Source organism: Mobula hypostoma, chromosome 6 (assembly GCF_963921235.1).
Source record: "Mobula hypostoma chromosome 6, sMobHyp1.1, whole genome shotgun sequence".
Lineage (NCBI taxonomy): Eukaryota > Metazoa > Chordata > Chondrichthyes > Myliobatiformes > Myliobatidae > Mobula > Mobula hypostoma.
Window position 1 is genome coordinate 91,708,879 of NC_086102.1, and position 17,425 is coordinate 91,726,303.

Below are 17,425 nucleotides of genomic sequence, written 5' to 3' on the forward strand. Positions count from 1 at the left end.
CAACAGAAGTATATATTGTTTGAGTAATATACTGCCTTATGAGAATAGGTTGCATGAACTTGGCCTTTTTTCTTTGGAGCGATGGAGGATTAGAGGTGGCCTGCATAAGATGATGAGAGGCATTGATCGTGTGGATAGTCAGAGGCTTTTCCCCAGGGCTGAAATGGCTAACACGAGAGGGCACAGTTTTAAGGTGCTTGGAAGTAGGTACAGAGGAGATGTCAGGAATAAGTTTTTTACGCAGAGAGTGGTGAGTGCGTGGAATGGGCTGCCGGCAACAGTGGTGGAGACGGATACGATAGGGTTTTTTTAAGAGATTCCTGGACAAGTACATGGAGTTCAGAAAAACAGAGGGCTATGGGTAGCCCTAGGTAATTTCTAAGTTAAAGACATGTTTGACACAGCTTTGTGGGCCAAAGCGCCTGTATTGTGCTGTAGGTTTTCTACCTTTCTATGATAGTCGATGTCAAATTCTGTCTGATAATCATTCTCGTGAAATACTTAAGTGATATATTAAACATTAAAGGCAACTTGTGTATTGGAACGGTGAAGGTGAAAGTCATGCATGGTGTAGATTTTTGCACAACGTGATGGAATTCATTTGGCTTCTCTTGTAATTGCACAGGTGTTAATTTATATTCCAATAAATTGGAATTATAATTCCCTTTTATTTCATCTAAAACACTATAAAGCTCTTCCATTCATCACTGTTGTGGTGATGTCAAACTTTCAACATGCATCATGCAACAGTTAGTCATTAACCCTCTCCCTTCCCACCGCCCTTAGTTGGATGCATAGCAGTGATTATATCAGAGCAACACAAACTGCTGGAGGAACTCAGCAGGTCAGGCAGCACCTGTGGAGCAGAATAAACAGTTGACTTTTCTGGCTCAGACCTTTCATCGGGAGGTTTTCAGCAACTGCTGAATCTCTTGCTGGTGTTTGTACCATTTCAGTTTTATGTTCTGTATTCAGTGCTCACAATGTAGCCTTATCCATGTTGGAGAGACCACATCCTGACTGGATATCTGCTTTACTTAACACCTCCATTCAGTCAGTTAGCTTCACCCTGAGTTTCCATTTGCCTGTCACTTTAATGCTTCATCTCACTCCCAGTGTGGTGCAACTTAAATCCAGTGCATCCTCAGCTATTCCCAGATCCAATCAGCCTGTAACCTGGCAGACGTGAGTGTTAATGGAGGGGAGTTATGGAGAGCGGCTAAGCTGTCTGGTACTTTATTCATTGCTGAGTAGGAGAATCAATGGTGGTATTATGGATGTGTGTAAAATCATGAGAGGCATGGATAGGGTGAATACAGTACAAGCAGTCTTTTCCCCTAAGTTGGAGAATCAAAAACTACAGGGCAGAGCTCAATGGTGAAAGGGGAAAGATTTAATAGAAACCCAAGGAACAACTTTTCACCCAGAGGGTGGTACCTATCTAGAATGAGCTGCTGGAGGAAATGGTTGAGGAAGTGCAGTATATTAACAACATTTAAAAGATTCTCCGACAGCTACGTGGATGGAAAGGGTTTAGAGCAGGGGTTCCCAAACTGTGGTCCATGGGCCCCTTGGTTAATGGCAGAGTCCATGGCATAAAATGGTGGGAGCCCCTGATTTAGAGAAATGTGGGCCAAATGCAGACAAACACGACCAGCTTAGATGGGAATCCTGGTCAACATGAACCATTTGGCCTGAACAGTCTGTTTCTGTGCTATATGCTTCTTGCATTGGTGGACATTGACGTTTAATGGATAACTTTAGAATGTTACCCTCTAAAGCAGAGTTGTGATGGCTATTTTTGTGTGTTGGAAGCAGGTTTCAGGCCAAAGTGTTACTGGCAGTTCCATGCATGTGAGGCACCAGTGGACAGAGTTGTGTACAGTGGCATCGAGCAACGTGCAACCTTCTGTTCATATCAATTGTGTAACATTTCACTGGACAAAGATCCACAGAAATAACGCAGCAGGACTTAGGGTTTGAGCCCTGAGCATTAGTGAAGGGGTGGCGTTCTACTTGGGCTACAGCATTCATCAACTGTCAGGTAGCTACCTCCTTTAGCTTTCCATCATTGTCAGTCAGATCCAGTTGAAGGGTCTTAACCCAAAATGTCAGCTGTCCTTTTCCTCTACAGATGCTGCCTGACCCACTGAGTTCCTCTGGCCACTCATTTTTTGTGCAAGATGATATTTCTGATATTCAGCATAGACTCAGTGGGCCAAAGGGTCTGTTTCTGAACTCTAACTGAATGATCGGTAAAGAGAACTAAATAATACAAAAGGATGCTAAAGGAATTATAGTATTTTCCTTTTCAGCCACTGAAATTTGTAACATCCGCAACAAACTTGACAGAAATGGTATTCATTTTATTACTGAAGGGTTTGACTTCTCATAGAGTCTGCATTTGATTTTGGCACTTGTGTCCTGATCTTTGGCTCTGTTAAACAAAAAGATTGAGCAGGAGTGATTGGTTAAACTTTCCGCATGATTGGCCACACTTTGTTTCAGAAAAAGTATGTCGTTGATTGATGGTTCTAAATAGAATGACTGTGTGAAACAAAACCTGGACTCAGTAATATATCAGATACACTTCATTACACACCGGCTGCAAACAGGCCCTTCAGCCCACGATATCTGTGCTGTATACAATGCCACACTAAATCTTTCCAGCTTTCTTTTCTTCCACATACGTTTCTCAAAGGGAAAAAAATCAAGTTGTGAATGCTGCCCTTTTGAAAATAATTTCACTGCAAGCAAGGAAATAATGTTGAGTACCCTTTTGATAGAGTTTTTCACTAAACTTTAAGAAAAGGTGTTGAAAATTCTGCAAAGTTTTTGGAGGGATTTTGATGGAGATGGGACTAAATTACTGTACTAGCAACCAGACCTCTGTACCACTTATCCTGAGATTTGAGTTCAAATTTCATCATGGCAGTTGGAAAATTAAGCTTCTAATGAAATAAATCAGATTTTTTTAAAAAGACACAAATGTGCCAATATGAATCGACTAATTGTAAAAACCCAGCCGGTTCATCAATGTCATTCAGGGAAGGAAATCTACTGTCTTTACCTGGTCTGGACTATATGTGACTCCAGATTCGTTATTACATTTAGCTCACCTGTCTCAGTTCATGAGCAATTAGAGATGAACTCTGATACCCGTTTCACTGTTGACATTTACTTTCCAATGAGCAGATGAAAGAAAGTGGATGGAGAGAATATATTATGACAATATATTTTTAAAATGTCAAAGGATACAGCAGGATATAGCTCATATGGGTGGAGAATTAGCAGTTGGAATTTAATCTGGGCAAGTGTGAGGTGTTTCATTTCAAGAGATTAAATGTAAGGGGAAAGTATACAATTAAAGGCAGCACCCTTAATAGCTCTGATGTTCAGAGGGATCTTGAGGTCCAAGTCCATAGCTTCCCCAAAGTGGCATCACAAATAGAGTGGTTAAAAAGGCATGTGGCATGCTTGAAGGGTTTTAGCCTAAAAGGTCGACTGTTTATTCCCCGTCATTATTGCTGCCTGGCCTGCTGAGTTCCTCCAGCATTTTGTGGGCAGGCATGCTTTCCTGGGTTGGAATATCGAATATAAGAGTCAAGGAGTCATATTGCTGTGGCATAAAACTTTGTTTAGCAGAATGCTGTGTACAGTGCCTAGATCCAGGATACTAATAATCAGTGGAATTTTGTTAATTGAAAGAAAGATTAGATGAGCACTGGGGATCTGAAACTCAGTACCTGGCTGTTGGTGAAGCCAGTTAAAATTGAATACCTGGTTAACTTGTAATGCTGGCGACAGAACTTCTGGAAGTGGGAATAACCTAAGTAGCTAGTGTTAACATGTTAGGACAGATGGACTATTTTTGTGTGGTAATTAGAGTATGGTCTCAAGTGTCAGGAATGGACTGCTTAATTATGAGTGATCCGGACTGACAGATGAAATGATGCAGTCTTGCAATATAAAAGGATTCAACCGTGTAATCTGTCTGGGTAATTGTATCCTTAGGAAGTTGACTCATAGTAGCATTTGTCTTTCCTCCACTCAGATTACCATTCAGAGAGACAGTGGATTGGACATCACTGCTCCAAAGCATGGAAGAGTTGATGTACACAATGCTCCTCACGTTGGAGGCAACACCTGGGCTGGTGGTACCGGTCAGTATGGATAAAGTATTTATTTTTTTGCTAAGCTGTGGGAGAAAAATAATAATGTCCTATCTGCTGGAGTCATAATGCAAGTTAAAATAGAGATGAATAAGAGCATGGAAACTTGATGAAAACAGTATGCAGACTTCTGATGGATGGACTATATATGAGCAAGCAAGTTCACCCATTGCAAATGTATTTGTGGATAAAATCAACAGATGGAAAATAATGTTACCAAGAGGTACTGGCTGGCCTAATTATGTATCGATCTCAACACATGCTGTCTGAAGTATAGAGCATTCTGCAATGAGCCTGTTTCTCTACTCAATAAGCAACAATAATTGGTTAGATATAAAGAGCATCTGTATTAAATGACTATTACCTTTAATGGTTCAGTTAAGAACAAGCAAACTGAACTAAATGTCTGTGAGCACACTCAGTAGGTTTCTCTTACAATCCCTGAGCAGTGAACAAATAGAAAAGGAAACAGAGATTCACTCTAGCCAGACATTCCTCTTGATCCCAGTGAAGTCTCCATGCTTTCAGCATGAAGTCATAGACTTCCGTGATGGTTGGCCTCCAGAGTTTTCACTGCTCCTATACCCGAAGACCTCTATTCTTGCCTTCTTTTCTTATCAGATCTCAGCTTCATTGGTTCTATTTTATTTGGCTATCCTGCATCAACTTCCCATTAAATCTGGTACAGGACTATAGGGAGTGTTACCTCATTGCTGTTCCACCAAATGCCTCATGTCACTTTCACCCAAGTCAGACCGGTTCCAGACAGATCAAGTCAAGTCACAGAGCATGCTTTCCATAAGCTTGCAGTTTCTGCCCAACAGTGTCTTTGCACAGTCAGCAAATGGATCATTTTATGTGCTAGATATCTGTGACCAGCTTTGTTCCTTGTGGTGGTAGGGTGGGGGAGGCTATGTGGGGGTGAGGTATTGAGTTCACAGAGGGGTGCTTCTTGCTATTAGTGTAAGTACTGAGTTGTCTTGTCCACAGGGAAATATAGATGTTACTTTCTGAGCAGTTGAACCAAAGGAGCTTATAAGATTATAAAGAATAGGGAATTGTTGAATGTGTTATGTGTGTAGTCTACATACTGAAATGATCTGTTGGTTATTGCCTATTTAAATTACATGGAGGATTGAGGTGAGCATTTGTTTCATGAATCCATGTACATAGCCAAAACAATGTAACCAAGGGCTTCTTAATGAAGGCCTTGATTTGGGAACAGTCACGGGCATTGACTCACTTGTTCTTCCAGTGAATGGGCTGGGACAAAAGACCTTATAAAGTTATGAGGAGCTCAGATAAAGGTAGATAGTAACAGTCTTTTTCTCAGGATAAGGGAGTCCAAAACTAGAGGGCATAGCTTTAATGTAAGAATTAAATTGACTTTATTTCTTATATCCTTCACATACATGAGTAAAAATCTTTACATTATGTCTCCGTCTAAATCTGCAATGTGCAATCATAGTAATTTATAATAAATAGAACAGCCAATGTAATATAGAGTACACTCAAATCAGCGTGAGTTAATCAGTCTGATGGCCTGGTGGAAGAAGCTGTTCCAGAGCCTGTTGGTATTTTATGCTGCAGTACCGTTTCCCAGATGGTAGCAGCTGGAATAGTTTCTGGTTGGGCTGACTGGGCTCCCCAATGATCCTACAAGCCCTTTTTACACACCTGTCTTTGTAAATGTCCTGAATTATGGGAAGTTCACAACTACAGATACGCTGGGCTGTCTGCACCACTCTCTGCAGAGTCCTGCGATTGAGGGAAGTACAGTTCCCATAGCAGGCAGTGTTGCAGCCAGTCAGGATGCTCTCAATTGTGCCCCTCTAGAAAGTTCTTAGGATTTGGGGGCCCATACCAAACTTCCTCAACTGTCTGAGGTAAAAGAGGCGCTGTTGTGCCTTTTTCACCACACAGCTGGTGTTTACAGACTATGTGAGGTCCTTGGTGATGTGGATGCCGAGGAATTTGAAGCTGTTCACCCTCTCAACCCCAGATCCATTGATGTCAATAGGGGTTAGCACATCTACATTCCTCCTGTAATCCACAACCAGCTCCTTTGGTTTTGCAACATTGAGGGAGTGGCTGTTTTCTTGACACCACTTCTTCCCTGTAGGCCACCTTGTTATTGTTTGAGATAAGGCCAATTAATGTAGTGTCATTGGCAAATTTAATTAGCAGATTAGAGCTGTGGGTGGCGATACAGTCATGGGTATACAGGGAGTAAAGGAGGGGACTCAGTACGCAGCCCTGAGGGGCTCCTGTATTAAGAGTCAAAGGGTTGGAGGTGAGGGAGCCCACTCTTACAACCTGCTGGCGATCTGACAGGAAGTTCGGGATCCAGTTGCACAAGGCAGGGGAACGATTTAAAGGGGAACTGAGGAGAAGTTTCCCTAACAAATGGTTGGTGGGTATATGGGACAGGCTGCCAAAGGCAGGTACTGTATCAATGTTTAAAATAAATTTGGACAGTTACATAGACAGGAATGTTTTGAAGTATATGAGCCAAATACAGACAAATGGGATTAGCTCAGTAGGCACCTTCGTTGGCCTGTTTTTGTGCAGTATAACTATGACTATATGATTTTGGAGGATATATTGGTGATATTTGTCTACTGGTTCAAGAGGCCTGCTGAGACAGTCCAGGTATAAAAAGCTCATATGAAGGCAAAGGTCACTTTCCCTGGTTGACCCTGTATTTTGTGCCATTTTTTTTTCCCTCAGTCAACCAAGGGTTCTGCTGAGGTGAGAAGGTGGTGAGTTAATGTCTGCCTTCACCATCTGTGGCTCCCAAGATGTGCTCCAGAGTCTTGCCCTGAACTTTTACTGTTAGAGGGCAATGTGGCGTCGTAAGGTTGTCAGCAAACCTTTCTCTTTCTCCTGTTGGGAGTAAGGTCCAATGTCTTGCATGCTTCAGTGAAAGGGTCAACAATAACTTGGGGTCATCCTCTCAATATGCACAAACATTTTCTGCATGTTGTATCTCAATTGGACTATCAGCTAATCTGGATTTAAAAGCAGCAACAAGTTGGTATTGTTGAATACCCATTGTTACCCTGTGTGGTATTAAATCATGTTGAGAAGTAACCTCCACAAATCAGGGTACTCTCCAGGATACTCCTGCCGTTCCTACCAATAGTAATTCAGAAGCTACTTGAAACTGAGTAGCAATCCAGTATTTTGGGTTTGCTTGTCTGTTAACAAGACACTAGCATTACCAAAAGCTACCCCAAGGCAGAAGCATGGCGGGGAGGAGATACACTCTACCAAAGGAGGTGTAAGGTGCTCCTTCCCTCCGTTAGCCTGCAGGTCACCCTTGAACAAGGTGTAGCACCTGCTTAGCCCCCTGATCAGGGTCACATGAAGCCATGCGAGCAGGTGGTAGATGGTTGTATGAGCAGCGGGTGCATATCACATCCTGGTTCTGCAATAATTGACGCCAGACATACAATCTCTGAGGAGGATTGATAATATCTGGGGTCGCCATCTTGTAAACACACTGCCCAGAAGAAGGCAAAGGCAATTTCGTGGAAAAAATTGCCAAGAACAATTATGGTAATGGATTGAGTAAAGAATGAGAACAACAGCATGAAGGGGACCTTCCCCATTGGCACAGTTTAAAGACAGATAGAAGACCATGATTGCCCATGTCTAATGACACAGCACATAATGATGATGATGATGATGAGCCAAGAAGTGGATACTGGGACTGTGTTTCCATGCCTCTCATGCCTTTCTTTAAGTGTGTTGTGCAGTTTCCTGGAGCTGAGGAACATCTTGAGTTCAGTTTCCAAATTCAGCAAGATAGGAGGTTAGAATACTGGCATCACCAAAGTCCTGAGGGTGCCGAATTTTTGGAGTCTTACTGTCGCTGGTGGAAAGGTTCTGCAATGCTTGGAAACAAGTTATTTGCTAAGGGACACCGAGCCTCTGACCTGCAGTGTAGCCAAGGACTATGTATTATTGGTCCAACTGAGTATCCTGTCAATGGTGACCAGCCCCACGACAATCACTGATAGGGGGATTGGCAGAAATTTTATTTGACAATTAACCCAAGTCTGAAAGTTATCCATGTACTGATTCACCGAAGTCATACGTTTAAGCAGTGCTTCATTGCCTGGCAATGACTTGCGTTGGAAAACATTTGTACGGCTTTGGAGAAAGGGCACAGGATAACTGTAATTGGACTGATCTTTAAAGAGCTGGCAGACACAGTGGGCCTAATTGCCTCCTCATATCTTTCTTTAAGTGTGTTGTTCAGCTTCCTAGACCTGAGGAAAATCGGTGAGCTCAGTTTCCAAATTCAGCAAGATGGAAGGTTAGAATGCGGACGGAGACTGTCCAACTTGTAGGTCCCACTCTATCCACACTTTTCACTGCCTTGATAAAGTAGCTAACATAAAAGACCCCCCATGGTCCAGACATTCTCTATTTTCCCCTCTTCAATCACCAGAAGAAAAGGGCCCAGAGCATACAGTTATGTTCAAGGACAGGTTCTATCCAAAGACTATTGAATGGTCCCCTAATGTGATAAGATGGACTCATGACCTCACAATCTAGTCGCCATGGCCCTTGTACTTATTACCTGCTTGCACTACACTTTCTTTCTAATGCTTTATCATGCATTCTATTATTGCTTTTTCCTTCTACTGCCTCAATGCTCTGATGTGATTAATTGATTTGTATGGATGGCATTTAAAACAAATTTTTTAATGCACCTTAGTACATGTGACAATAATAAACCAATTTTTCAATTTACCAATTTAGAATGGGCTCTCTGTGAGATGCTGCTTTGTTGACGTCTGCTTGTTCATTTCACTTCCTGATATGATAAAGGAGGTCCGTTAATCACAATTTACGAGGTGACAAGAAGATAATCAAGCAATAACCACACAGAATGTGTCCAGGGAAATCAAAAAGTAATGTCCAACTTCCTAACTGTAGTTGGTTCTCTGAACCGGTGCGGTAGTGTTTTAATGAGACGCCGTGATACGCTGCAATCTTGTGCCAAAGAAAACAGTCCTTTTGGAGTAAACACAAGAGCACCATCAGCGCTCAGACCTGGACACAACACTCCCACTGTTGCTGCTGTTTATTACTGTCACACATTTCTCCCTGATGAGCTGCCTTTTGGTAATGCTAGGTTGTACATACCGTACCTTAGCATTTTGACAAAAAATTTAATAGAAGAGAATTACTGTGTAAAAGTCTTAGACACATATATATAGCCAGGGTGCCTAAGTCTTTTGCACAATACCGTAGTAATTTAGGTATTGCAGTGTACTGCTGCCAATAAAAAAACACCTTTCTTGACGTACGCGAGTGATAGTAAAACTGATTCAGATATGGGTCTTGATTGTGGACTGAGAGTGAGAAGGGGCAGGGAGAGGGGAATCATGGTTGGGAAAAGGGGAAGGGAGAGGGGAGGGAGTGGGAAGTACCTGACAGGCATTCTGTAATTACCAATAGACCAGTTCTTCGGAATCAAATAGCTTTGCCAGGTGTCTCAGGGACTGGGTGTCTGCACCCATGCCGTCTCCCAACACAGGCACTCTGCTGCCACCACTTCCACACCCCTCCTGTGGCACTCCACCCTCACCATTCCCATCATCCTTGGCTCCTGCCAGATTTACAAACTCGCTTTCCACTCCACGTTGACAAATAGGGTACTGTGCAAAAGTCTTAGGCACCCTACCTAGCTATATAGGTGCCTTAGACTTTTGCATAATACTGTATTAGTAAAGTGTCTTGGTCCAAAGCATCAATTGTTTATTCTTCTCCATAGATGGTGCCTGACCTACTGAGTTCCTCCGGCATTATGTGTGTGTTGCTCTGGATTTCCAGCATCTGCAGCATCTCTTGTGTTTAATCACAAGTCAGAAACTTTCAGTCTACCTCTGCCCGCAGCAGCTTATATAATTCCATCTGCAGAAACTTGCTAAAATGATTCCTGAACTATAATTCTGAAGCTAAACTGCTTCAGATAGGCAAGTACATGAAGAGTTGCTCCCACATCACCTAATAGTTATCTGGTCCCAGAGCACTACGTTCTTTACACAAATTCAACAAGACTAAATAGATCGGCAACACTTCATAAACGCATAAATTAGGTCAATTTATCAAGTTGGAATGAAGTATCGGAGAACAAGCTAATAAGGAGCACGGGAACATGATCCCAGTGGGTCCAGGATGAATTCACAAAGAGTGTGGGGAACAGAATCCTGAGAGTTAATGAAGAGATCTATGAGCAAGGCCTCAATGAGCTTAAAGGGAGTATGAGACACAGATCCAAAGAGTAAAGGGAGCACGGGAAGCAGGGATGTGGAAGATTTAATGGGAGAGCAGAAAACAAGGATCCAAAGGGTTTAAGGGGAGAGCAGAAAATGAGGCCCCAGTGAGCCTGATGCTGATTTCTGAACAATCAGATAGCGGATTGTCAGAGATTTACTGTACAAGCCTTGAGTCAGAAGTATGACAGTCTGTTCAATGCACCCCTCATGTGTTGAACAGTGGAACCAGCACAGTACCTTCATCTAACATAAGGTCAGAAAATAATAGAAGCATAGAGTAAAACAGTACAGGAACAAACACCTTGATTACCCTGAAGCTAAGGCATGTACAATGTCAATGCTTCAAAGATATATGGACGGATACATGGATAGGAAAAGTTGAAAGGGATATGAGCAAATAGGACTAATGTAGATGGGCTTCTTGGTCAGTATGAATATGTTGGACCAATGGATCTGTTTCTGCTCTGTAATACTCTATTGCTCTATTAACCAGAGTTCAAGATTTTTAAAAGGTTATCTTCTCATAATGAATACCAATGATCCACTTGACCCGAAACAGGGGTGTGTGAGTCATGGCAGTCAAAGCTCAATCTGGGTATGGCACCTGATGATGATCTCCTCACAGAGAATAGTGTATCTTTGGAAATGTGTACCCTGGACTGTCGTAGAAAACAGATCACTTGGAATATTTAAAGATAAGGTGGATGGAAAATCAAGGATTTGAAGGTCATGGTGGACTGGCACAGAAGAGGTATTGTGGCCTGGGACCACTTATTTTGAATGGTGTGGCAAGCTTGAGGGGCCAAGTGGCCTACTCCTGCTCCTAGTGCCTTGTGTACAGACTCAAAGGTTGGCCATGGTAGAAAGGATATTTGAAGAGAGCCTGACATAGAGAAAGGAATGAGAAACTGTTTTGAGACAGTGCTTGAAATCTTGGGGCTATTTCCAGTGATATAAAGAATAGTGAAAAGTATTCTGAGGCATTACAGATTTGTTTCTGTAATTGTAATGTACTTTCTTGGTGGCAGTGGTCACTGCACTGAGCAGGCTGAGTATCTTGGAGTCGTTTTGTTTCACCCTATACCTTCTGCAACTTGTCACATCAACAAGAGGTGCATGGTTTCACAAAATTCAAGAACAGGAGAAGCCTATATGCTGGTTCTTAGCAGAAAACTGGCACTGGGTTTTAATTGAGGCCTATTAGTTTGGATGTCTGTTTGAGAGGTGTGTGTGTGTGTGAAAAGAAAGAGAAGCTGAATATGTGTTTGTGAGACTGTCAGTGTGTAAGAGAGAAAAAGACTAAATATCTGTCTGTGTGAGAGATATTTTGAATGTCTCTGTGTGTGAGAGAGACTGTCTATGTATGTGAGATACACTGTATGTGTGTGAGAGATTGAATGTGCCTCTGTTTCAGAGAGACTGAATGTGCCTGTGTGTCTGAGAAAGAATCTGAATGCGTGTGTATGTTAGCTTTTGAAAAGATATTTTAAAAACCAAACTCGTTTTTAAATGTAAATTGTGCATGCAAACTCTTTTTTTTAATTTTTTGGCTGCATTTTAATTGGGTGAGAAAGTGAGCTGATTGAACCGATAAAAGACACCAGGAACAATAACACTCCTCCAAGAGGACCACAACCTTGTCGGGGTTTAGAGACTTGTGTGCCTCAGTGCCCCAGAGAGCTATGCTTCTGGAGTCAAGGCTTTATGGTTTGGCTCTTGGTAGGGTCACCATGCCAAACAGGTCAAAGGGTAAGAGTGGCCCCACCGATTGATCCTCCAGGTTCAGGGGTTCAGCTCAGGGCTAACAATCCTGACTGGTCAAACAAAACTGTTACGGAAACAGCAATGAAGAATCCTTCTATACAGTGGTGCCAGAAAGTTTGTGAACCCTGTAGAATGTTCTCTGTTTCTGTATAAATATGACTTAAAATGTGATATAAGTCCTAAAACTAGATAAAGAGAACCCAGTTAAATAAATAACACAAAAACATTATACTTGTTCATTTATTTATTGACAAAAATTATCCAATATTGCATATTTGTTGGAAAAGGTATGTGAACCTTTGCTTTCAGTAATTGGTGTGACCCTGTTGTACAGCAATCACTTCTACCAAACGTTTCCAGTAACTGTTGATCAGTCCTGCATGTCAGCTTGGAGGAATTTTAGGCTATTGCTCCTTACAAAACTGCTTCATCTCTGGGATGTTGGTGGGCTTCCTTGCATGAACTGCTTGCTTCTGGATCTTCCACAACTTTTCTGTAGTATTAAGGTCAGGACTTTGACCAGCCATTCCAAAACAAATTTTCTTCTTTTTAAACCATTCTGTTGCTGATTTACTCTTGTTTTTCAGATCATTGTCTTGTTGCATTACCCAACTTCTATTAAGCTTCAGATGTCAGACTGCTGCCCTGACATTCGCCTGTAAAATGTCTTGATACAATTTTGAATTCATTGTTCCCTCAATGATTGCAAGCCGTCCAGGCCCTGAGGCAGCAAAGCAGCTCCAACTCAAGATGCTCCTTCCACCATGCTTCACAGCTGCGATGAAGTTTTGTCTCATCTGTCCACAGAACCTTGTCCCAGAAGTATTGTAGAACACCCAGGTGGTCTTTTGCAAACTTGAGACATGCAGCAATTTTTTTTGGAGAGCAGTGGTTCCCTCCGTGGTGTCCTTCCATGAACAGTGTTCTTGTTCAGTTTTTTTCTTATAGTGGACACATGAACAGAGACTTTAGCAAGTTCAAGAGATTTCTGAAGGTCTTTTGCTGTTACCCTTGGGTTCTTTAACACCTCCTTTAGCAATGCACATTGTGCTCTTGGTGTGATCTTTGCAGGACGCCCACTCCTAGGAAGAGTAGCAACAGTGCTGAATTTCCTCCATTTAACCATAACCATATAACCATATAAGAATTACAGCACGAAAACAGGCCATCTCGGCCCTTCTAGTCCGTGCCGAACGCTTACTCACACCTAGTCCCACTGACCTGCACACAGCCCATAACCCTCCATTCCTTTCCTGTCCATATAGCTATCAGACTTACAGGCAGCCCATGGTTCATCATCAATTGAGCATTAATATCAAAATGAATTCTACAGTACAGACTAATTACTACTTTACAAAGCACAGCATAATATGAATAGAATAGATATTACTATATGAATAACTATAGTAACAAACTGGCACTCAACATCAGTAAGACAAAAGAGCTGATTGTGGACTTTAGAAAGGCTAAGACGAAGGAACACATACCAATCCTCATACAAGGATCCCAAGTGGAGAGAGTGAGCAGTTTCAAGTTCCTGGGTGTCAAGATCTCTGAGGATCTAACATGGTTCCAATATATCGATGTAGTTATATAGAAGGCAAGACAGTGGATATACTTTATTAGGAGTTTGAAGAGATTTGGCATGTCAACAAATACGCTCAAGAACTTCTATAGCTGTACCATGGAGAGCATTCTGACAGGCTGCATCATTGCCTGGTATGGAAGGGCCACCACACAGGACTGAAAGAAGCCGCAGAAGGCTGCAAATCAAGTCAGCTCCATCCTGACCACCAGCCCACAAAGCACCCAGGACACCCCCAGGGAGTGGTGTCCCAGAAAGGCAGCGTCCATTATTAAGGACCTCCAGCACCCAGGGCATGCCCCTTTCCCACTGCCACCATCATGTAGGAGATACAGAAGCCTGAAGGCACACACTCAGTGATTCAGGAACAGCTTCTTCCTCTCTGCCATCCGATTCCTAAATGGACGTTGAATCCTTGGACACTACCTCACTTTTTTTTAATATACAGTATTTCTGTTTTAGCACAATTTAAAAATCTATTTAATATATGTATACTTTAATTTATTTACTTGTTTATTTATTATTATTATATTTGTAGACAATTTCTCTTACTGTGGACTGATGAACACTCAGGTCTTTCGAAATGATTTGTTGCCTTTTCCAACTTCATGCATCTCTACAATTCTTCTTCTAAGGTCCTCTGAAATTTCTTTGATCAAGGCATGGTGCACATAAACTGATCTTTCTTGAGAAGAGCAGACTCTGTCAGTAACCTGATTTTGTGTATCTTTTTTATAGCGCAGGGCATTACTACAACCCATACCTCCAATCTCATCTCATTGATTGGAACATCTGACTCCAAATGGCACTTGTAGAACGCATTACCCCAGAGATTCACATACTTTTTCCAACAAATACATGTAATATAGGACCATTTTTCTCAATAAGTAAATGAACAAGCATAATGGTTTATGTTATTTCTTTCATTGGGTCCTCGTTATCTAGTTCTAGGACTCAGGTGAGGTCTGATCGCATTTTAGGTCATATTATGCATTTTATTTAGAAATAGAGAAAATTCTACAGTGTTCACAAACTTTCTAGCACCACTGTATCTGTGTGCAAAGGTATTTCTCATTCTCCACTTGGGATCTGTATGACTGTCAGTAATGAGAGGAATTTACCGACACAGTGAAGGAAGCCGTGAACGCCACTGGAGATGGAGATCTTCATTGCTGCTCTAAATGTCAGTAGTGTAACAGGCAAAAGAAGAACGATCAATAACACTGGTCTGACACACAGTCCAGAAGCCCTGTTTAGGACAAAGGCTTTGGCAAGACTTTGAGGGTGATATAGACATCTAACTTTGCTGGACCCATTCCACCCATATACTTCTAGTATTGTACAGCATTATCTGGACTGTGAATGATAGAATGCAAGCAGTAAGATAGAGCGCACTTTCACTGGCTATTTATTCTCCAATACTTCATTCCAGCTTGATAAATTAACTTCATATATGTGCTTACAAACTGTTGCCAATTCATTTAGTCTTGATGAATTTGTATAAAGAATGTAGTGCTTTGGGACCTGATAACTATTTGGTAATGTGGGAGGAAATCTTAATGTATTTGTCCATCTGAAGCAGTTTAACTTTAAACTTAGTTCAGGGAGTCATTACACGAAATGCTTCTGCATGCACAATTATATGAGCTGCTGCGGGCAGAGACAGAGTTTAAAAATTCAGATCTGTGATTAAACGCAGAGGTTCTGCAGATTCTAGAAAGACAGAACAACACACAAAATGCTGAAGGAACTCAGCAAGTCAGGCACCATTTTTGGAGAGAAACAAACTGGCGACATTACGGGCCGTGACCTTTTACTAATGCATAATTATCTTGTTATTGAATTTTTACCAAAATGCCAAGTTACAATATGTGTAGCATTCCTTTACGCAAGTTACTGCGTTCCCAAAAGGCAACTCAGCACAGAGAAATCTGTGACAGTAGGGAATGTTGTGTCCAGGTTTGAGTGATGATGGTGCTCTTGTGTTTACTCCAGAATTACTGTTTTCTTTGGCACACGATTATGGTGTATCACAGTGTCTCGTTAAAACTCTGAGGCACCAGTTAAGAGAACCAACTACAGTTGGGAAGTTGAACGTTACTTTCTGATTTCCCTGGACACGTTTTGTGTGGTTATTGCTTGATTATTCTCTTATTACCTTGTAAATCGTGATTAAAGGACCTCCTTTATCATATCAGGAATTGAAATGAACAAGCAGACGTCAACAAAGCAGCATCTCACAGAGTGAGCCCGTTGTAAATTGGTAATTTGATAATGGAGGTCCTCCATTGGTCAAGGTTGACCATGGATGTTGCATCTTTGCTATCTACGTGATACGCCAGGGCAGTATGCAAGCCAGAGCAGCAAGTTGTTGCCCTTGCTGAAAAGCTTTGTTTTGCATGCTCTCCACACAGATCATTTAATCACTTCAGTGCCTCGAAGTAGTACAAAGTAAGAGAAATGAAGAGTTTATTGATGGTCCAGAGGATTAAGGGTTAGAGAAGGTAAGAAAAATGGAGTTGAAACAAAAATTAGCCATGATTGAATGGAAGAGCAGACTTGATGGGCTGAATGGCCTCATTTTGCTTCTGTGTTTTATGATCTACACCCAACCAGTAAAGCAGAGACCGAGCTTACCTGGCTTGTCCCCTCAGTCCCATCTTACACAGGCTAAGTCTGAGGTGTCCATGCTTGAACTTCCATAATCAATGCCTGTTTTCCTTCCAGGTGGTAGAGACACTGCTGGCCTGGGTGGGAAAGGTGGTCCCTATCGTTTGGATGCAGGACACAAAGTGTACCAGGTGTCCCAGGCCGAAAAGGATGCTGTGCCAGCGGAAGTCAAACGAGCAGCCAGAGAGATGGCTGAGAAAGCCTTCAAGGAGAGGTGTGTGTGACCTGGATTTCTTGCTGAAAATATGCACTTTGCATTTATTTCATTCTCTTATCCCTTGAGTATGCAGATCACCAAAATAGTGGCCAGTGGAATGAGTTCCACTACCTTCCAGCACTTGTAGCTTCATGAAACCGAAGTCAGTGGGTCAGGCAGGACCTGTGGAAGGAAGTGGACAGTTAATTTTCAGGTTGAGAACCTTCATCTGGACTAAGAGATATAGGGAACATTGCAAGTATAAACAGTTGAGAGGAAGGGGTGGTGCAGGAGCTGCCAAGCGATAGAGAGATCTAGATGAGGACAATAATAGGCAGATGGGGAAGGAGAGAGTGGAATAGGTCTTTTGGCCCATGATATTGTGCCAAACCAATTAAACTAATGACACCTAATTAAACTAATCCTTTCTGCCTGCACATGATCCATATTCTTCTATTCTGTGCACATTCATGTGTCTATCTAAGAGCCAATTCAATGCCTCTATCATATCTGCCTCCACCAGTGCATGCAGTCCAGGCATCCAGCACTCTGTGTAAAAAAAACTGGTAAGCAGACATGGAAGTCATTGCTTGCGGTGAGAAGCCGCCAAGCAATAAGCGGTGGGCAATAAAAAAGTAAGGTATTAACGGAGCAGCGATGGATTGGGGAATTGGGACTTTCGCTCCAGAGCTTCGGTGAGGAGTGCTGAAGTGTAGGGTGAGGTTTCTGTCTCGTCCCCGTT

The 17,425-nt window shown here is 42.1% G+C and overlaps 1 protein-coding gene across 1 annotated transcript in view; it reads left to right on the forward strand.

The window, feature by feature from the left end:
* Positions 1 to 17,425, forward strand: part of vwa8 (von Willebrand factor A domain containing 8) — a 485,234-nt gene that overhangs the window by 395,630 nt on the left and 72,179 nt on the right. The window contains exons 38-39 of the mRNA XM_063051192.1: positions 4,055 to 4,163; positions 16,545 to 16,701. Of these exons, the coding sequence (XP_062907262.1) occupies positions 4,055 to 4,163; positions 16,545 to 16,701 (266 nt within the window). The remainder of the gene's footprint in view (positions 1 to 4,054; positions 4,164 to 16,544; positions 16,702 to 17,425) is intronic.